The sequence below is a fragment of the Fibroporia radiculosa genome (assembly GCF_000313525.1).
Source record: "Fibroporia radiculosa TFFH 294 genomic supercontigs, scaffold20660, whole genome shotgun sequence".
NCBI classification, from domain to species: Eukaryota; Fungi; Basidiomycota; class Agaricomycetes; order Polyporales; family Fibroporiaceae; genus Fibroporia; species Fibroporia radiculosa.
Window position 1 is genome coordinate 65,907 of NW_012133499.1, and position 21,801 is coordinate 87,707.

Here is a 21,801-nt window from a genome sequence, read left to right on the forward strand (position 1 = left end):
ATGCATTACTTTAAAAAGGCACAGCCAGCACTGTTGTACCTGAGGTGAGTGTTCGGTCGAGAAATTGGGCCTATGCCTGACGCCGGTGCCTTCACCAGTCCCGCATGTATAATGTCATTCTTCCTCACGGCACTCGGCCGACACGAATTGACTCATGCGTGGGCATGGAGTGACGAGCCTGAGACGAAAAGCGGTCAGACTCCGTCGGATATCACGGATGGTGGCTCTCCCGAACTGATTTCAGCGTCGGAACATACAACGGCTGTAGATTCCGTCAGTGCTGTTGCAAGTGAAGGCGAGGGGGGAGAGGATGTGAAGGACAAGAAGAAAAAGGGCAAGAAGCGGAGGAGCTAAGATGTATCACAATCGATACGTGCCTGGTAAAAGAACTGTTTTGTGACCGCAGGTCTAATTTACCTTCGTTGAGGACTGCTACAGTTATGGGGGTGATTGACCGGCTCACCGCGAAGGTACTCATCGCGGAGGTTCAACCTATAACATGCTCAACTCGGAGCCTCTGTCTTGCTTTTCCTTTTCCCTTTACTTCCATTTGCTTTGCCTAGTTTTTATCTTGGGCTATCCTCCGGGTACCGTCCGTACTCGTCAGACGAGTTCACTTTGGCTCATTGCAGCTCTCTCTCGAGTGACCGACGCCGTCATTCAGGAGTGTGCTTCACTGAGCTAAGGGCGAGCTCCCTGACGAATGCCGCCAGGTGGGCAAAATGATATACCGGGTGACCTCACAGCTGCAACAATCATTAATTTGCTAGTGCTCGTACTACTTACCACTACCATCACAGCTCTCATACTATTCAATGTATCATTGTGTCGACTGCGCATTCGCAATGGCGAAATTCCACGTTGTTTAAATAAATAAATAATCTGTCCAATTTGCTCGCACCTGCCAATAGTTTCGCCCCGCCAGCCGAGTCGAACGGCGCATTCATCGTTCACGTCGCCGCGCTGCATTGATTCCAACTGAAACACGGCCACGAGATCGATCACGGGAACACGACGCGAACGTGGTCTGGGCACATGTCCGAGTCAGTATGTGCTATCGACCCCAATTACAACAACCCGAAGCACATCCTTCCGCGACCACTTTCGTCTGTGTAGTGATCAAGATCTACTGCAGGTCCACGTCTTTCCGCTACCGTGACGGATCTCGGGTTATTATGATCGGGTCTGCATCATGGCAACTCTCTCATTGGAGACTGTTCAGTGGTCTTCAACTGCAGATTTGACCCGAAAATAGGAGCTCAGGACTACACCATGCAGCGCACGCGGCATAGAAATAGTTACAAGTTGTTCCCACCGCCCACAACCATGGAGGGACAAGACTCAGAGGCTCTTCGTCGACACTCTGGATCTCACGACCGATCGAGACGCTGTCCGCTCCTAGTCTTGATCACTATGGCCTGGGCTTTTACTTGAAGATAGACCTCGGTAGAGCGTGTAATCTCCCGACATGTCTTCCGACGGACATGTTGTCCGTCTCGGACACGGGAGAGGATATCTCTCGAATACTCCTCTCATGAGAGCTTGGCCATGGGGCCAGAAAACGCATAAAAGGCCCTCTGGTGCGTCGTAGTTACCTACCAACTTGTCCTTGCAACTACTGCATCTACCTCGATCTTTTAAACACCATTCGTTATCTCACTATGTTTTGCAAAGCTGTCTTGTTCGCTGTCGCCCTCGCGTCGCTAAGCTCTGCCTCTCCAGTGACGCAGGAGTCTGGTTCTCGAGTTGCCTTGCACAAACGCAATAACTTGACCAGGGCAGACGGCGTGTTTGATCACGAGAAAGCCATCAAGCAGACAATCCGCACACATAAGTAAGTCGAGTCTTCGGTTTCATTGTACACTATGGTAACGTCTCTGACATATTCCTACAGTAAGCATCGTCAGAACTTGATCAACCTTAAGCGGAACAAAGGGTCTGAGGCACTCAATCAGGTTGATACATTCCAATTTGATTAACGGGAAGTCACAGCTGACACATGTGTAGGGTGCCGAAATTTTGCCTATCCGTACCTACGAGGTCCCAAGTCACGACAAACGTCAGAATGAGCCATTGACCGACGAATCTAACGATCTGGAGTGGGCAGGTACCATCTCCATCGGAACTCCTGCACAGAACTTCCTGATCGACTTCGACAGTGAGTATATTGATTTTGCTTACCTATCACTCAACTCAGCCCGGAAAATCACACAGCTGGCTCGTCTGACCTGTGGGTTCCTTCGATCAACTGCACGAGTGCGGTTTGTACTTCGAAGAGTAGGTACTCCGCCGCCAAGTCGTCCTCCGACGTGCCAAAGAGTGGCACTTTCTCGATCGAATACGGTGATGGGTCCACGGTATCAGGGCCTGAATATACTGAGACTGGTATGTCCTCTTCCGCATTCAAGTATTGGCCTTGGCTCATTTGCAACAGTCGTTGTTGCTGGTATCAAGACGACAGGTCAATATTTCTCGCCTGTGACCACGCTATCGAACAGCTTTGCGAATGATCCTATTGACGGCCTCCTTGGGATGGCGTATCCTGGTATCTCACAGCTGCGCGAGGTAAAATCATTAGACTATTATGAATACAGAATGCGTCGCCAACAAGTTGAATTGCAGAGTCCTTTTTTCAACACAGCCATGACACAAAAAACTGTGCCGAATGGTGTGTTCGGGATGAAGCTCGCATCAAGTGGATCAGAGTTGTACCTCGGGGGCACTGATAGTAAACTCTACACTGGCTCAATCGAGTATCATTCAGTGCCGGGTACCGGCTTCTGGCAGGCGAGCAATGCGAAAGCTCTGGTGGGTACTACCACAGCCATGTCGGGGTTCCAGACGGTGCGAATTTAGTCTGCTTATCTCTTCTTAGACCTCGATCCTAATCCTTATCTAGGTCATTGATTCTGGTACCACAATCATGTACGGTCCCCCGTCCGCTGTCAAAACCTTCTATTCCAAAGTGCCTGGAGCACAAGTGTTTGATTCCACCAATGGCTATTACTCTTTTCCTTGCAACTCTGTCCCCAAGGTCTCGTTTAGCTGGGGCGGAAAATCCTGGGCCATCAGTGCAGCTAAGTGCGTACCCCTCATGTGACTTGATTTTTTCATACTCATTGCCGCTCCTGCTGCTAGTTTTAACCTTGGCAAAACCTCTACCACTTCGAGTCGGTGTGTGGGCGCTCTTGCTGGCCAAAATCTTGGGCTGGGTACCAACGTCTGGCTACTTGGTGACAGCTACATGAAAAACGTCTACACCGTGTTCTCATTTGATAAGCAGTCGGTTGGTTTTGCTACGCTGTCCTGAGCCCTTGTATCATTGCATCTACCTATTCTCATGTGACAATGTACACTGTGTTAGAAAAGACACCAGATGGCATCAATGAATATTTTCTAAATCAAAATGATCGCGATACAATGACCGGTGGCGCTTGCCAGCACATTTGATAGGCAAGCGCTCGATGTTGTTGAAAACTTGAATGTCGTATAATTGGTGATACTCTCGGTCACAATACGTGTATGATGACCACTGTTCCAGAGAAGCATATGACCGGATGGTGATCGAGAAGGTGAGGTGACCTGCTATCAGGCCCCTTTGCTCCCGTACGGATCGAAATGTTTGTGTCGCATGTCCACCGTCTGATGTGCGCCGTAGCATTATTTATTATCTGTCGCAGTCTACTGCAACTAAACTTCGACCCCATAAGAATGTTTTATGCAGAAGATGGAGGGAACCAGGTAAGCACATTGGCCTCAAGTATTCTTCTCACTCGATTCACTTCGCCTCGACTTGATATCCGGATCCGAGTCCAGGCTGGCGCAGTGAATCACATCGGCAACCACGTGTAGCTATAGGCTTACGGCAATAGTACGAAAGTTCCAAGATAGGAGCGCAAATACTAGAATGTAGGTGCTTGCAATCAAGTTACTGCGCTTATCTATTGACTCGTTGTACTAACAGATGGCTGAAATTAAAACGCTGGTTCGCGGCTGCATGCGTCATCATCAACTCGAACTTATCTCGATTCTTGGGGGTCCAAGTGAGGTCGCTTGACCTCTGCTCGCCTTATCACCTTATACTATATATGTTTCCTACAGATCTCTGGATCCATTGACGGCCGTTATCTACTGCAGGTACGATCGCGGCTCTTGTCCTCATCTCTCGATTACTGCGATCGACATCACTAACGTAGTAGGCGCATGGCGAGATCAACCCGAATCCAACTGCTCCTCGACCAATCTTGCTGGTACGTCACATACCCCGAACCTTCAGCCGCCGGACTAATTACTAAAAAAGCAATACCGTCGGTTCGGCAGCCGGGCCTTTCAATGTGGCTCTATGAGCGCCGTTACCCCATCCCGCCAAAAGGTGGTAGGTATACTGCGGAGCATCTGTGGTGTCCAATTATGCCCTCGTGATATTTTCGAAGCAGAGCTTGCAAGTGAACACCGGACAAGGAGGTTGAATGATGCCCCAATTGTTTCCCCAATTGTTGCTGACTCTCCTGCATCCGCGGCTACAGTCTCTCTGGTTCCACCTATGTTACTTAGCATCATCCCGGCTGCTTTCCGGTGGTGCAAGTGCCAGTGTGGCCCAGCTAGCGCCACTTTGCATGGCGGCCATTCGCGCTGAGCTCCAGAAACTCGGCGCCTGATCATCTGCCCTCATGGGCGGCCATCCTTGTGAAATTATTCTGATCTCGAGTGTGTCTTGGGGAGCCAAGGTGGGAATATTTACTACGCCATTCTGATGGCAACTCTCTGATTCAGCACGGTCCACATGTAATATTCGGGCTACGGTGCGGATGCGCGACCTCGGCACTGCAAATCACAAAGCGATGTCCCCACTCGTCTGGACCCGTCGGTCTGCACGTCCTCAAGCCGACGCGTCGGACTCATCTGTCAAGTGCAGGAAAGCATTATGCACCTCGTCAAACGTCTTCATTGATTGAGTACCTGATCGCGCTGGGGCAAAAAGTGGCCTTCTGATCTCGAAATGTGAGTGTATTTACTGTCCCTCGTAATAATCTCGGTCGATGTGTGCTGACAAGCGGCGAAGGCTGTGCGACCCTGGACCGGTAGTGTGTTCTTGGTGGGACACTATCGATTTATGGTCCGGTCTTCCTAGTATGTACCGATGAGATTGGTGGGATATCATTGTCGCCAGCAAGTGTATCCTACGCGGAGCTCGGTGCATGCGCCTGCAATCGGCCTCTCATTGAAACAAATTCGACAATTTCCATACGCCGATCCTTCAAATGTGTCCCTTGGTATGCGACTGCTAACCACTCAACGGAATGCAGCCATTGAGCCTCTTGGCTGGTAGGCTTTCCAGCACTCCCGTCCGTTATCGAATTTGTTTTCCACTTTTCACGTAATAAAGGTCTCAATCATCCGGTTCTAGTCGACCCGGGGACGTAGTCAGTGGTTCCGCGGACCTCCGATTGTCGCACTGGCGTTCGGCTACATTCGGCACATTTACTCAAGCGCAGGCGCGGATGTTCAATTAGGTGGATCAGTGCATCGCACTAGTACCATGTGTCGACATGGCACGAGCAGTACCAACCAGCATGCCTCGAGCAGTACGGACAACGCTGGGTACAATACGGTGATCGTGCCGCACCGAATCCTTATGGATTGCCAGCTCATCCCACGATACATCACATCTGTCAAGCCAAAGTAATAGGAACACAGTATTTTGTATGCATGATCAAACGGCAGCGAATTTGTGGCTAATCTGGATTGGTAAAACAATACAGACACGATCCCACAGCGGCACATGCAGCAAGCAAACAATGGACCACGCACTGTTATATGGCCGGCAAACTGCATGCGGATAGAGCCCGCATCATGTTGTCATACCACTTCGCTCTGCACGACCAGTGCATATTAGGTCAAGTACAGTTATCAATCCGCCATGAGCGGTCCGGTGATGAAGACGAGATGCCTCCACGATCTACGAAGCTCACGGATCTTGAGAAGAGAGGCCTCGTGAATAGATGCCGTCGAGACTCGCTAGCGGTGTGACCAAAATGTTACTATTTCGGCGGCGGTGGGAGAACGCGTGTCAATGAGAACCGACCAAAGTTCCTGGCTCTGTTGAGCGCCATAGGTCCAAAGTCGTACCGGACAGCAAGCATTGAATCAGTTTGTATGCAGGGTCAGCCTGACATGGTCGCATAGCTAACAACCTGCAGCTAATATGAATCACGCATCCGAGCCTAACAACGGATCTAAAAGCAGTACACTGTTAAGCCACCTTCCAGGCACGATGTGGCCCTCCCCCCTCCGGATCGAGTTACGGCAGGGGCCCGCAGCTAAGAGAAGAAGCGGAGAAGACCACAGTGGTGACTGAAGACAATGCGTACGAAGCCAACCTGGCGGCTCTTGTGAGAACGTGCATAACCCGATTTGACTGGGAACTCATCAAAACCAGCAGTGTTGCCCCAGTTTGCCAGGTATGGGGGACTCGAGGAAGCACCCATCAGCCAGACGTCTGTCTTCATCTTCCTCCATTAGTATTCAATAGACGGCATGCCACGGGGGATCTCGGTGGGAGCAATCACAAGATGCTGTCGACGGCGTTGAAGCGGAAGTTGAGGTCGGAGTCGAAGGCGAGAGGGTTCAGAGACGCCAAATGACTGCCCACAGCCCTTCCCACCAGCACGCACGAAGGCCGTCTGGACCATGACGCATGAACAGGCGAATACCAAGGTCCAGAAGCGAACCCTCGTACAAAGCCCCTCAAGAGGAAATCCGAAGACAAGCATGCGCAGATGGACTGTTGCGGATGTGATCTGGGCGCCGACGCTAAACTCGTTTGGGTTAGTGCGCGGCGGCGACGGAACTCTATAGGACCAAAATGCCGTGGAAGCCAACAGCTTACACAGCGACTTCAACCCCGGGCGTCCAATGCTGCCGAGAGGTGTCCCGACGAACATATGGGGCGTCTAAGACGTAGTTGTGCACGTCCAGCGGTTCGCTTGTGGTCGATCCGCGCTACACAGCAGAAGACCTGCCGCGGGACGGTGTCTCATGCAGCAAGCGTTGCGTCAGTGCGAGTTCAGTGGTTGAGGAAGGAAAAGGCGCGTTAGGGCTCACTCACAAAGCATGCCAGATCGAACCGTGTGGTGGCGAATTCGCGGAGTTTAGGGTGGAACCGTTCCAGAAGAAGTAAAAGTGCCGCTCGGAACCGGAAACCAATTTGCCGCAGAGGCGAGCGACGCCATTGAGACAGCTACCTGATGGGTGCCTGAATTTGAGGGAGCATCGGTGTGTCGCCAAAAGATGGGTAATGAGTAGTCGATGGGCGAATGGAGATGTAGAAAGGAATAATGGTGTATGCGGTGCGTTCCAGCTGTGGTCGGAGAGGAACGCTGGAGCTGTGGAGACCTCATCCCGAAGCAGACGGCAGGGGGCGTCATGGGACACCCAGCAATTCATATCGACATCAAATACCGCACAGTGATCGGAAAGCGCATGCACTGTGCAGCATGGCAGAGACGCGCTGTGTATGGCCAGTTGTAGCTGGGCGGTTACGTATGGGCGCACCTCGTTGTGCCTTGAGTTCAGGGAAGATGTCAAACTGGTCGTTGCGGCCGAACAGCGCGAGCTGGGGGCGACGCAGTGCACGGGCGGCGTCTGGGAGGGAGACTGTGGAAACCAAATGCATGTGAGCAGATGGCGACAGCAAGATTCAACAACATGTGGACTAGTGAATGCGCCGGTGTGTGCCGAGCTGGTGCCTCTCCATTGTGAGCCGGCATCCCAAAGAGAGTGCAAGAATGCACGAGCAGAGTACTTGCAGTGGACGCCTGCCCGAGGTCGCGTTTCCGCGACTCCACAGACGACGAACAAGCGGCGATCCAGGACGGCAGATTGTGTAGCTGGTGGGTGTTGGCGATGGATGGCCTGCCTGAAACTGCAGCAGGCAAGTCCGACGGTGGCCGAATGGCAGATGCGAGACATGGCGTTCGAGTGGGCCGGGAGTGCTGATGCGAGGCGCAAAAAGGCCGGACGCGGAATGGGAGGGCCTCCGTCATGTGAAATCACGGCAGCGTGCGACGGATAGCAGGCTGAAACAGGCCGTGTGCGATGGGTGCATCCTCGAGGCGGGGGTGGGAGTGGCGGGAGGGTCGTCGGCGCTGCTGGCGGGCGAGGCGGGAACGCGGACGGCAGCGAGGGCGAGGGCGGGCGTGGGAACGAGGTGCCCCAGAAAGGCAAGGCAGGGAAAATATTGAGCGCGGGAACTGGCAAAATCGGGTCGGCAAAAGCGTCTGAGCGGGTTATTTGGACTCGTCCTCTAACGTGGTCGGGTGCGGTCCGTGCCCTCCTCAGGCCTCAGCTCCAGACGACGTCCTCTGCCTCCTCCTCGCCACCGTCCGCATCCTCGCGGTCGCTCTCGCCATCCTCCTCGCCGCCGCGTTCCCTCGCCCAGGTGGATGACTACGCCGCGGCACTCTTCGTTCGCCATCCCCTCATATATCCTGTGCGTCTACCGAAACCCTTCGCTGATTCTCACCCCTCACGCCTGATCTCCCCAGCTTAGAGGCGTCCTATGGAACTTCCGACGTCCTCCGTCCGAGGGTATAACGAAGCCATCACTCGTCCTTGGTCTCCTGTAGCCCAGTCTGCCTCGGGCACCGTCCTCAACCGCTCTGCTTCATCCTCCACCACCCTTGATCTCAGCCCCCACCCGTCCTCTCTCCCCTCCTCCGCCCACTCATCCCCCTGGCCTGCCCAGCCCCCCCTCACTATCCCCGGCTCTTCTCCATCTGCCCCCTTCATGCTTCAACACTCTGTCCCCTCTGCTGCGCCTCATCCTGGCGATACTTCGGCACAGCACAGTTCCATCTCATCCTTGCCGAACCAAGAATGGGGGAACGTGTTCTCCTCGCCGCTCGACCCTGCAACGTTTGCCGCCCTCGCCGCTTCTGGCGTGCTGGGACCCCCTACCGGCGGAGTCCCTTCTAGTATGCCCGCCAGATATAGCCGTTCGTCGCCACAGTTCTCCATGAATCCTCGCATTACTCCGCTCAACACGAAAGACATCGGCCGGCCGAGTGCTGGGCAGGGCGCACCGCAGTCATGGTCCAATGTCCCCTCTCCGTATTCCTCTACCCCCTCATCATCGCAACGAGCCTCACCCCTTCATTTTCGACCTGGTCCCGGAAACAATCCGTACAGCAAGAGAAAATCTCCTGTGAGCGGTATGCCTCCATACGGGCCCGCTAATATACGACCGTCGACTTCCGTCTCTAACAGCATGGCTTCATATAACGTTCATAGCAGACGCAGTTCATTGAGCCAGCAGATGACTGGATCCGACCTTGCGGGCCCTAGTGGCCGCTACGATGCACATCTCGGCTCCCTGAACGAATCGCACTTGGACGGTTTCTCGCCATCATTTCACGCACCCCTACCGTCTGTGGATCTCAACTCTGGCGCGCACTTCCCAAGTGAACGGCATGAACTGACTCTCCCTCCGTCATTATATATGTCTCCAGCCTCAGTGCCTACTCCCTCCGTCGTTTCTCTGGCGGAAGCCCCATACCCACTTTTGACGCAGCTAGCAGTACCGCAGCATGGATCCACTACCGATTCATTATCAGGGTCAGCACAGAGCCCCACGAATCTCTCCTTATATGGTGATCAGAACAAATCGAGTGCACCTACATCAGCTAGCAGCCCAAAGGAACGCATGTTGTCGGATTTGTTCACTGATGATCTCTTCCCACGTAATTCACCGCTGGATGGCCAAGGCTCTCAGAACTTCCCTTCTCCACGGTTGTCTGGGTCGCCCGATCTGAAATCTATAGAGCTGGCAATGGTGGACGCGGATCCTGAGAAGTTGGCCAAGGAAGATCCACTGGCGACTCAAGTTTGGAAAATGTATGCGCGTACTAAAGCCACTCTGCCCCATGCACAGAGAATGGAGAACATAACATGGCGGATGATGGCGCTAGCTTTGAAGAAAAAGAAAGAGGACGAAGACAGGATGAAGGAGTTGGATCAGAGGCTGCAGGACGGTCATCATTTCGACGGCTCTGGCCAATTGTCCGTTGGCGGCGAAACGATTTTGATCAAGGAGGAACCGGCTGAGCGAGGAAGAACGACTGACAAGGGGAAAGCGCGAGTGCAGGTCGTTGGCTTCGATGGCGCGAATCAAGATGGTGTGGAGGATGGAGAGTGCGTGCAGTTTCCTTCATGTCATTATAGACATTCTGATGTATTCACCTACAGTGAGATGCTAATGGATTGGAGGGCCTTGAGTAGGTCTCGTTCTCGTGCGCCAATGGATTGGCGCCCGGCAAGTCGCTCACGCTCACGACCACCCTTGGCTGGAGTGGGGCTTGATCAGACCAGCCATATCAAGTTTCCCTCATCGTCGCCTCCAAAGGGTTCAGCCATGTCTCATCACATACCCATTCCAGGCACATCGTCCTTTGGTCGTCGAAGTCCGCATCCAGGCCTGTCCGCTGTGCTCGAGTCGGGTGATGTACACGGGTTGGGGTCTGTCGAGTCGTTTTCCGCCTTGAACAGCCCATCGCATCATCCATCCTCCCTCCCTTCATTCGGTTTGCACGGTCTTTCTAGATTATCGACGTCCACAGCTACTTCGCCTGAGCAGCGTACCTTCCCTAAGCATGTCCGGAAAACAAGCTTTGATCATACTGTGACGAGGGAAGGCATATTTACCGGGGTGAGTGGTCGACACCAAGTCAACGGGAAGCCATTGTCGCCTGAAAGTCTTATTGGAATCAAGCGACGTGCAGATGCGCCACACGCAGACGGAATGCTTCGCGGTGACCTCCCTGTCATCCCACCTCAAGAGCATATCGATCCTTCCGAGTCTGAGCCATTCCGGCGTAACAGTCCCTTCCCTTCATCTTCGTTCAACTTTACTTTCCCAAGTTATGACACATTCTTTGACCTGTCCAGTGCGCCACCAACCAACCTCCCGCCTCCAACTCTTCCCTCTGTGAAAGATCTTCGGCCATCGGACAGTCTTTCATATCATGATCCATTACGAGCTTCCTTTCACGACAATTTCCCCGCGCCAATTGGCCCCGGAGCAGAGACGCTCTCACCTGCAGCTGTGGCAGCCTCCGCTGCAGTGGCAGAAGGCTTTGCGCACATGAACGTCCTAGAACAACCGTTGGATTACAACCATCTAGTTGGCATGATGTATCCTGGCCTTGACGGTAGTTCCGGAATGGGCCCATTTACTCATGTTGATCCACATCATATTCTACCTGTGGACACCCAAGAGAATTCTTTCCAGAATTTCCATCCCAGTCCATCCAGCGACGGCTGGGGGAACGGTGTGAACTCCAGCTCCAATGCTTCGCCTGAGCCTTACCACTCGTCGACGGCATCTACGCCACCTTCCGCGGAGAATGGCGCAGGTTCGCGCAATCCGCCACGCAAGATTGCGTCGTCGAAACGTGTGGTGCAGGACACGCGGGCCACTAACAGAAAGACGTAAGTATCGATGAGATTTCTCCTACACCAAGTCATCTGAGCTAACCCGCTTACAGTAGCCCTGAGGTTTCTACCACGGCGAGGGGCGCGGGGGGCGCGGGAGAAGATGGTGACCAGAGCCCCACTGTTTGTACCAACTGCCAGACCACAAATACACCCCTTTGGCGCAGGGACCCGGAGGGCCAGCCCTTGTGTATGAATCTGCTCCGCTCCATTTTGAATCTGCACTAATATCTTCCCATCAGGTAACGCGTGCGGCCTGTTCTACGTAAGTTGCGATTTCGTAATTTATTTGATTCGAGGCTCATTTGTCGCCATTTGTAGAAGTTGCATGGTGTGGTTAGGCCATTGTCTCTGAAGACGGATGTTATCAAGAAGAGGTTAGCAACCTGATGGCCTTGACCTACTGTTTAAAATATGCTGACGTACGTTGGTGCAGGAATCGAGCGTCTGGCACCCCGCACAGTACATCCCGCAAGGGTGCATCTGCCCTGCCCAGGATCACGTCCTCCGCTACTCGACCGCGGGCTGCAACAACGAGTTCGATGCCAATGGGTCTTCACGGCACCCGAATGTCCCCCACGACACGAATAGGGTTGGGCTCTCCGGGTAACGTCTCTATGAAGCGGCAGCGACGGACTTCTACCAGCGCCTCGACGCAGTCGTCCAGCCGTAAGACTGGTGACGATGGCGTCGGTGCCTAGTACTGCTTACTTAGGAAGCCGTCGCGCCGATGTGTGTTGTTCCCATCATGTCCGGTGATCTATATGCCTCTATCTTTTCTGCGTAGATCTTGTAGCAGCAGTTTTGCTTCGAGTTCTGATTCTCCGCTTTCTCAACACATCCCTGTGATTCCTGCCTATGCGTGTACGATCAGGATTAGTAGATGTCATAGATTATTGTGTTAACAGATTCATCAATGTTCTCGATACAGGTCCACGAATCATGTATTCCATACTGTTACCGGGCTTTATAGCTGTTCATTTTCTTTTCGATGTCGAAGGTCCTGGACTGCAATTGGTAGTGATTAGATCGCCCGCAAATCCAAATTCATCAACATTCATTACGCAGTCATTAAAAGTAGTAGCAGCACAATCGTAAGTACAGCGGTATACATAGATAGTCACGGGAACGAGTATAGGGTATACCACTCTCACGTTGGTGATTCACCCGTCTCAGCAAGCTCCCGGCGGTGGAAGTGTACAGGTGATGAAGCTTCCGGACAAGCACTAGCGGGCGGCTCCTCCCCCTCTTCTATCGTCTCCTCTTCAGGCTGTCCCTTCCATTTGCCCTTCGCGGCGGTATCTGGGAATTCTCCTTCGGTCGGACTGGATACTACCAGCGCTCTCTCCATCGCCTTTTCCCCTCGCTTTCTGAGCCGGAGCGACATCGCCGCTTGCAGCGAGTCGATGTAAGAATCATACTTGACAATCTCGGTCAGCAAATATTGCGATTTTTTCTCCCAGTTACTCATCGCTTTTGTGGCGTTGGACGAACGAGGTTGATACTATCGGCATGTGAGTAAAGTGTAGGGAGACGGGGAGAGGGGAAGACCGGCGCTCACCAGATTCATCATAGGCGTTCTCAGTGCATTATGTTGCTTGAGGTCGGTTTTGAGAGACGTGACGTGCTTTTGCAGCGCCTCCATCTGGGTCTCCTCGTCATGCATGCTGGGTACACTTGGAGGGAGGGGCGGCTTCCAGTCGTTGATGAAAGTCCTGTCAGCCCATGGTGACTTCTCCGCCCGCACAGTGGCTGCGATGTCCCTAATGCGACTCTTCCCACTCCGTCCGCTGCGACCACTGCGAATGCTCACTCCATCATCAGCGTCCCCGTCGCGAACAGAAAAATTGTCTTCGGAGATTGATCGTACACGGGTAATCGGGTCAAGGACCCTGTTCCAGCCGTACTCCATGTTGGAAACACCGCCAGCGAGGGGCTCCTTACTTTGTCGCGCGGCCCAATAGTTGCAAGTCGACACCCATTCGTTGACCAATTCCTCAGTACCTGCCTGGAAAAAATAGACTCCGCCGTTCGAAAGCGTCAAAACCATGCAGTGCGGCCGCTGTCTGTTGTAGCCAGGTGGAGGGAGCGCGTGGGCAAGAGAGTGGGCAAGGAGCACTTTGCCTACCGACTGTGCGTTTTCCTGTATATTTCATTTTCAGTATTGCGTAGCGCACTAGCACGGTAACCGGACCCACAAGCCAGTTACCGCCGCCGACGACGCCCGAACCACCGTGACCATGCTCTCCAAACACGAACATACTAAGCTCGCCTTTCTGAATGACGACAAAGACGTCCATCCATGCTTTGGACTTTGCTCGCTTGCCCGTGGAGTCCCAATATTGCTTGCGACACAGCATGCCTTCCTTGGCCCAAGGTGGACCCAGAAGCGCCAGCTCTTCGTCAGTAATACTAACATCGGTACCCGACAAGTCACTCTTGTAACTGAGATGATCATCTTCTTGCGTCTCTCGGATGATGGTATGTGACAAGTTAGAAGCAAAACCAAGAGCCGGTGTGAGGAATGCAGTGGAAGGGTTGCGAATGCCCTGGGAGCAAGTCTATCAGCCTGGGCAATTAGCTCAACAAATCCTGGTCTTACCTCGATGGAGTTGGCGAAGCTGGGTGCAGGGCTAGCCCGGCCGTCGATGCTGCTATTGCTGCTGTACGGACTAACACCAGCTTGAGCTTGTAGTATCGACTGTAAGCCTCGTATACTTCCTCGCTTCAAATTGTTCAGCCGGTCAGGTGGCCCGGTACGCAAACTGCGTTGTCGCAGCAGTGGTCCATGAGGACTCAACGACGATGTGGACGGTCGCGCCAACAACGCACTATTGATAGGCTGCAGAATCTGCTGGCTCTTCACGGCTGCATACATTTCCTGATAGTTTCATCATCATCAGGAATGGTAAGAACCACGGTTGCATGTTTCGTTGAGTCCTCACCTTGAGGATGCTCTCTACCTCCACCTCCCAGTTGCGATCATGCATTATAGGTGTGGAGGCCAGTTCCTGGTTCCTGGATTCTTGGCCAGAAGAAAGGGCTACAGACACGGCACTCTCATTCATGGGTGACTGTGTTGCGCTGTCCGAAACCTGGCTTAGTTGTCCCGTGGAATGGGCTGCTAGCGGTGCAGGCGTTGAAATGCCCTCCCGCGTGTTGATGCTATTCCAGCTAGTGATACTGTCGCTGCGTTTGGCCCGGGATCGCACGGTCGTTCCGACGACATCGCTTTCAGAACCGGCGCGGAAGCTTGTCCAGTCATCGTAAGAAAGATCGCTATTGGAGCCCTGGTTGGGCTGTAGCTGCATCTGAATAGTCGAAATAGTATTGCGAACAAACTGGCCGCGGGACATCCGTGATGTCAGCTCGGCAACGTGGAGATCGGTGTTGAGTAGCAAAAGTGAGTAGGTGACCGCATGCACAACACCTACGCCGTTGAGCTTTCATTCACATTTGCGACTAATTGTTCACTTACTTGAGCTGCCAAAAATGGTAGTGGGATTACAATCAAAATATCGCCGTGCAAATTCTTCAAGAATCCGATCCAATTGTTGAGTCTCGGCCTTCAGATAGAGCTTCGCGCACAGCCGTCTAGGTAAAGCTTCAGCTGATATTCGCTATGCCGAGAATGAGTGGCATTGACCTAAAAGCATGATCCAAGCGTAGTCCGGAGAAGTCAAAGTAGTCCATATAGAATCGCAATGCCGTCTTGTTAATGAGACCCCTGCATGAGAATGTCAGATAAATAACCCGCTGAGAGTCGGCACTCACTGTCCGCCGAGCCACTCTGCAATCTTGTCCTTCGCCAAGAAATCTTCGTCCTCGACCCAGCACCGCGAAGCGAGCTCTTTACCACGCACCAGCAAATCTGCTGTCTCACTCTTCATGGGCGAACCACGCGCATGGAGATTCAAGCGCCCATTAACTAGATCATTCGTCGTGAGGTCCTGTTGCGAGCTCGCAGACAAGCCTGGCTCTATACACAAAACACGTCATCAGGGAGAGTACGACACTGTGTAACACAAGCACGCTCACGGACACGTCCATCCTCCCGCTCCGGGATCAGCGATGGCTCAGACGTCGACGCCGTCGAGCGGTGCTGCACCCGGAGTCGCTCCGCATCGCGCTTCGTCGACGGCGAGGGAGCTTGTGCTAGCACAGGCGCAGTTCCATTTCGCATAGGCTGTGCACGTGGACCATACTTCATCGACGCTACACGTGGAGCCATACCGCTCGAGCCCGATCGAGCTCGTGGGGGCGTGTGTGTTTGCGATCGTAAGGAGCTAGATCTTGGTGGGACAAGGGCAACTTCCGTGTTGTCTTCCTGTACCGACGGGCGGGTCTCGAGAGACGGACCAGCGGAATATGATTTCTGTGCACCTTCTGCGGGCTGCAGGGTCACCCTGGGCGTCGGGAGCTGCATCGGGGCGGAGGTTGTGAGTTTCAATGGTGGGCGAGCTGGTGAGCCTCGCGGTGCAGTGTCTTCGCTACGAGCGCGCAAGGCTGCGAGAGCCGGCCGTCGCGAAGGCGTGGTTGGATCGCGCAGATCAAGCGGCCCTGTGGAGATCGGGTCCAGTTGTGATAGTTCTCCTTTGAAGTCAGAGATGATTCCGCTCAGTGCTGAATCCCATCCGAGACCTCCGGTACGTGCCTCGCTCGACATGCGAGCCGAAGTAGATGTTGCACCCATATTCATGACTTTCTTAATATCCGCATCACTGACACTCATACTTCTCCGTTTGCTCCGGCTTGGAAGTTTAACATGCTTCGCATTGCCGTTCAACGGACGCTCTTTGAGGGTTTTGGTCGGCGATGGTGACCGTGAGCGGTCGGTCAGCGGCCCATCAACCATGACTAACGACAGATCATCAAGGTCCGAACGTATGCTGTCCGTGGGTGGCAGCATTTTGTCCATATCAACAGTGCTGGGAGCATCAGTAAAGACGTCTGAAGGACCAGCGCGCGGGGAAGAGTACTGTGACTGGTGCTTAGGCGGGATAGGCGGGACTGGAGGAGTAAAGGCATCCATGAGCGGATACGACGTAATGGAAGTGGTAGACGGAGAGGATGTAATCGTCCGCTGCCAGAGGTGTCAATCAGTGGGCGGTGTCTATTTGCAAAGTTTTCTTACCGATCGCTCGCGGGTGCTGGAGGAACCAAGCATTTTGCCTAGGAATGCGGATGTTTTCGCTCGCACAGAAGATTTTGGATTCTGCTGTAGCAAATTTGAGATTAGGGCTTAAAAGAGCTGTAGGCATGTACCTTTGGCGGCCCCGCTGACCGTGGACTCGTCCATGCCCACTCTGGATTCACACTCCCAACACCACCGTGGTCACCTCCGAGTAGCTGATCTGACCTGGGTTTACCTCTAGGAGCCGGCGAAGCCTGCGGCGAAGACGTAGGGGAGGATTGCTGGCGGTTCATGCCTCTCGATCCAGCAGCTCTGTTCGGAGTGAGTGTAGAGTCAGCGGCTTTTCCGGACTCTCTATTCGCCGGTCCTCCACGTTCCTTGGCCTTGCGGAGGAGCGTAGCGAGATCGGGGCTACTGGCTGTCCCGGGTGAACGATACATCGACCTCCGTCTTGTCTGATAGTCGCTGTCCTGGGCGTCGGAAAACACGTCATTCGAGGACGAAGACGGCAATAATGACGGGCGCGTCCTGGAAGAATTAGATGGGCCTGGACGAGGACTGACCACGGGAGACGGGGTCGGAGGGACGACGGTGGGGGTGGCGGGCTTGAGGCCCACGTAGTGCTTCTGAATAGATGGAGACGGAGTAGAAAAGGATATAGATGTGTTTGAGATGTCTGCGCCGAGGGAGTCTACGTCGAGGCCCTCTTTGAGGACGACGGTGCCTCCAGTGCGCAGGGCCTGTTCGAAGTCTAAGTCTGAGCGTGAGATGCGGCGCTGGACGGCGGCATTTGGATTGAGGTCGTTAGATGCGACGGGGTATAAGGTAGGGGGAAAGGATGAGGGCGGGGCCGGAGACCGCGGGGAGGGCTGCCTGAAGAGTGAAGCCAGGGTGGAGGATGGCCAGGACGGTGGGCGGGATCAAGCTCTGCGCGCCTCCGCCTCTCGCCTGCTCTCCCTCCACGTGCCCTCCCCGCTTTCCCGAGCGGCGGCCACCGCTTCTTGCGCTCTCTCCTCTGTTTCTCAGCCACTTGCATTCGCACCTGCGCTGGCCATCCTCAGCACACGTTACACTCCCCGAACAGAATGACATCGTGATGTTCTGGTGTATTCCAAATGTGACAGTACTCTAATGAACGTGGTAAATGTGTCTTGTTCTCAGCGAGCGGCAACCAGCCAACCGAATCGAAGGTCATTCAGGTGGGCATCATATTTCTCTGAGTTTCAGGTATGTATACTGAGAATCCCAGACACCATTACTAGCCACAATCAGCGCACTCTTCATCATGGTGGCTGCGACCAAGGAACCAAGAGATTCCTCCACTGCCAACTTTTGAGCAATTCGCTTGGCATATTCTAGTAAGTTATCTCAGGAACGAGCTGGTTTCTGCAAGTTGGAAGAGATCATAGTCACACGTCTGGCGTTTCCAGGTGTGACCGTGGCGGTCATCATGCCTATAGGCAATCTGCTCACGCATTTGGTGAGAAGTAGACATTAAGAAACAATTCCCGCGATCATGATCATGGTGCGCTTATCTACTTTACACCGAAAACGTGTTTACTAAAGCAGTACGCGGAACCAACAAGAGCACTGGGAGACCCTCGATGGTCTACACAGGCAATACTCCTTTGGGCTACATTCGGCACCTAGCATCGGATGACGAGTGAGTTCGAGCGTTCCCCGCAGATATTTCTGTCATTCATAAACCTGACCGGCGTAGAGGGCAAACTGGTGTGTGTGGAACCTAATGGCAGATTTGCTCGTCCAGGCTACTGTACCTTGCGGCTACGGTGTATATAGCCCAATTTCGTGTGCTTGTTGCCGCGAATACAAGAGGTTTGGAGATAAACGACCACAGTGTGTGTTTATTGGCAGCAGCGCAGAGCTACGCCGGTTTGCTTATCGGCCTCTTCAAGCGACTGGGCTGGCGAGCCAAGCCGAAGGGGCGCGCCGATCGAACCGCAGGTCAACGTGCCGTCCGCCCAAAAATCATGTCCGTGTCGCTCAATCCAGATGTCCACCGTGCGCGGGCATCACCCTCGCCGGGCGACACTGGTGCCATGGCAGCGCGGCACAATGATCTCAACAGCAAGTCCTGGGCGTTTAGAGAGCATGAGGCAGTGGAGACGAGAAGAAAATCGGCAGCGGAGCCTTTTCTGAACGCAGGCGGTCCACGGGGTCCTCCGATCGCGTGTTAGTATATCTCATTCTCTTCTCGGCCTTGTTCAACCGCTGCCTTCCCTTCAACCTCAATCTTCCCTTCTCCCATCGCCTCTGCAGCTCACGCTGCTATATAGGCGTCGTTAGCCCGTGACGATCCCAGCCTTACGCTCACAATGCATTTCACTCTCGTTTCTGCTGCTCTCGCTGCCACTCTTTACGCGTCTGCAGCCGTCAACGCCGAACAGCACATCATCCGTACTTATAACGGGTTAGTCTTCTACTTGCCGTTCGACGACCCAGTCTCATATCTCCCAACAGGTGTGGCTACGGAACTGTAAGTTTCGATATGCCCGGGATTTATTGAAGAGAAAGCTCACTTTCTTTCAGCCATCACTCGTTCAAGGTGGGAACATCGTCTCTACGGGACAGGATTATGTCTCCAACGGTCCCTTTGAATCTGCAATTGCGTAAGTCTGTTGATTTCGTTGTTTCGCAACAGACTAATCACTTTCTTCTGTAGGTATCTGCAGACTGGTATGTGTATGCTTGGAGGGAATTTCTTCTGAAAGTGCTGATCAATATTTGATTCTGAAATGTGTTACAGGTGCCTGTGGGCTCAATGGCGAGCAGTGCACTTTGCTAGAGATGACTATTGGTGACCCTAATGGAGAAGGAGGAGGGGCTTCTGTTGATATCAGCCTGATTCCTCCGTAAGTTTTACAATTCTACAGCTGCGATAATTAGGCGCTAATGATGGACTTGACTTTGAAAGGCACGAATTCAATGTTCAAGCGTCGTTCAGGTAAGAGTCAGGATGGCTCGTTAAATGCCACGGGTCATCTCACATCCCTATCTTAGCTACTGGGGAGGAACTAACGGATGCAACGGCACTGGTGCCAACTGTTAGTACATACCTTTATGATTAGATGTTTACTTTTGAATCCTGACCACTTGTATGTTCTCAGGTGCCGATGCTAATTGTCCCGATGCGTTTTTCCAGTCTGATCAAAATGCTGTACAGGTTGCTTGTTTGGAGGACAACGTATGTATCCATGTTATATTCTTCTTGTCTTTGAAATTCAGTGTGAACATATAGATCAATCTGCTCATCGCGTACTGCGCCGATGCTCAAACGCTCAACCCCTATAGCCTGCCAACGTCGGCCAGTCCTTCCACTTCCCCGTCGTCTGCACCTGCAAGTGAGCCCACCAGCTCTCCTTCGGCGTCCCCTTCATCTGTCCCGACCTCTCTCAGCGTCCCAGTGCCGTCTAGTACCCCGACAGCCGTCAGTGCTCCGACGAGCGTTGCAACGACTTCTCTGAGCCCCAATGCGACTTTCTCGGTACCTCCCGTACTGATTGGTGCGTCATCGGCTCCCGCTGCGAATGCGTCGTCTCCGGCAGTCTCTTCGACGCCGTCCGCGATTCCTTCTCCTACGGAGACGGACGATTGTGGCGACGAGTCAAGTATTCCCACCACTTCTCCAACATCGACCCTACCTGCTACATCTGCTGCCCCCTCTCCCACCGAGACGGACGATTGCGGAGATGAATCGAGCACTCCTGCGGCTTCACCGTCCTCGACTCCTGTGTTTTCGACGTTGACACCTGCTTCCTCGTCCCCGATTGCGACTGCCAGTACGAGCCCCATATCTTCGAAGAAGGCCAAAAAGCCCAAATCATCTTGCCGCCCTCGACCCACTTCAAGTGTACTCGCATCCAGCTCACCCATTGTTACTACTGGTGTCCCCAACAGCTTGCCAGTGTCATCATCTGCTCCGTCATCTGCGCCCGTGGTTAGTTCGGCTCCTTCGGCCGCTCCATCGCCTACCGAGTCTGACGGCTGTGGGGAAGAGTCGGGCGTTCCTTCTGCTTCTCCGTCGTCGACCCCAGCGGTTCCGACGTCTGCGCCTGTCGCTTCTGGCTCACCTTCGTCTGGTGCCCCTTCTACCACTGAAACCGACGGCTGTGATGATCCTGAGGAATCGAGCACTCCTGCTGCTTCACCATCCTCCACTCCGGCCGTGAGCTCTACTCCTGCTGCTTCGAGTGCGCCATCTGCAGCTCCATCTCCTACGGAGACGGATGGTTGTGATGATCCTGAGGAATCGAGCACTCCTGCCGCGTCCGGCATGCCTGTTGTGTCGAGCACTCCTGCTGTGTCGAGCACTCCTGCTGTGTCAAGCACTCCTGCTGTATCGAGCACCCCTGCCGTCTCAAGCGTTCCGGCTGTGTCGAGCACTCCTGCGGCTCCCTCCTCGTCCCCAGCCCCAACGTCTTCTCCATCGAGCGTAGCTCCCAGTCCGACGACCAGCGCAGATCCAACCGAGACGTGCGATGCTACCGATATTGCGCGTCGCTCTATTTGGACGGCTCGTGCTCCCAGGCCGGACTACGACATGAAAGCGGTGTTTGACTCCCGCCGTCGCCACCATGCTCGTGCAGCTGCCCACCACGGGAACCACTTCGCTCATTGATTAACCATATCGCAATCTGGCGAGTGCGGTCTGCGGCTACGCCCGCCTGTTCCTGTTTCTGTTTCAAGCCTATCTTTCTTACGGAATTCTCGAGATTATATCAGCCCTATGCCCTGCTATATGATCCTTCAGCTTCGCAAGCGAGGCTAGATCGCTGTCTCGGTGGCGCGCAAGTTGCGTCACAACCGCGATGCCCTGGTAGGGAACGTTCAATGGAATCATGGATAGATGGCCCATTAGTTCCTGGTGTCGTGCGAGGAAGAGAACGCAAGCTGTGGTCTTGTCTTTGGTTAATCTTCTACTGTCAATACTCATGACTTATTGCGTATCGATGTGCTTTGATGTCGTTGTCACGTAGATCAGTGGCTAATGTTATTGTCGTGCAATGGATTTGCGAAATATGATTCTGTCTGCCCTTGCATGCCTACCGTCTGGTAATTTTGGTTATAGCTGAACTAAGTTTCTGAGACGAAGCCAGCAGTTTCCGCCCAAAGCCAACATGTCATACCTACGGTCGCAGCCGATGACACTGCGGTGG

At 53.6% G+C, this 21,801-nt stretch overlaps 4 protein-coding genes across 4 annotated transcripts; 3 read left to right on the forward strand and 1 right to left on the reverse strand.

The window, feature by feature from the left end:
* Positions 1-1,661: 1,661 nt before the first annotated feature.
* Positions 1,662-3,310, forward strand: FIBRA_07941 (uncharacterized protein; the record flags this gene model as incomplete). Its single annotated transcript, XM_012329602.1, has 8 exons — positions 1,662-1,834; positions 1,895-1,955; positions 2,008-2,158; positions 2,215-2,385; positions 2,435-2,565; positions 2,623-2,844; positions 2,900-3,081; positions 3,139-3,310. The coding sequence occupies 8 exons, from the start codon at positions 1,662-1,664 to the stop codon at positions 3,308-3,310; spliced, it is 1,263 nt and encodes a 420-aa protein (XP_012184992.1).
* A 4,659-nt stretch (positions 3,311-7,969) lies between these two features.
* Positions 7,970-12,191, forward strand: FIBRA_07942 (uncharacterized protein; the record flags this gene model as incomplete). Its single annotated transcript, XM_012329603.1, has 8 exons — positions 7,970-8,045; positions 8,115-8,491; positions 8,552-10,191; positions 10,246-11,487; positions 11,544-11,680; positions 11,733-11,755; positions 11,812-11,867; positions 11,927-12,191. 8 exons carry the CDS (start codon positions 7,970-7,972, stop codon positions 12,189-12,191), a joined length of 3,816 nt encoding a protein of 1,271 aa, XP_012184993.1.
* A 449-nt stretch (positions 12,192-12,640) lies between these two features.
* FIBRA_07943 (uncharacterized protein) lies at positions 12,641-17,716 on the reverse strand (the record flags this gene model as incomplete). The annotated part of the gene is made up of 12 exons (XM_012329604.1): positions 12,641-12,994; positions 13,052-13,633; positions 13,689-14,039; positions 14,093-14,371; positions 14,436-14,920; positions 14,969-15,084; positions 15,137-15,217; positions 15,265-15,469; positions 15,529-16,573; positions 16,625-16,705; positions 16,756-17,497; positions 17,667-17,716. The coding sequence occupies 12 exons, from the start codon at positions 17,714-17,716 to the stop codon at positions 12,641-12,643; spliced, it is 4,371 nt and encodes a 1,456-aa protein (XP_012184994.1).
* An 899-nt stretch (positions 17,717-18,615) lies between these two features.
* Positions 18,616-21,263, forward strand: FIBRA_07944 (uncharacterized protein; the record flags this gene model as incomplete). The annotated part of the gene is made up of 10 exons (XM_012329605.1): positions 18,616-18,817; positions 18,932-19,055; positions 19,106-19,121; positions 19,175-19,254; positions 19,308-19,321; positions 19,392-19,497; positions 19,560-19,589; positions 19,646-19,689; positions 19,753-19,829; positions 19,884-21,263. 10 exons carry the CDS (start codon positions 18,616-18,618, stop codon positions 21,261-21,263), a joined length of 2,073 nt encoding a protein of 690 aa, XP_012184995.1.
* Positions 21,264-21,801: the final 538 nt, after the last annotated feature.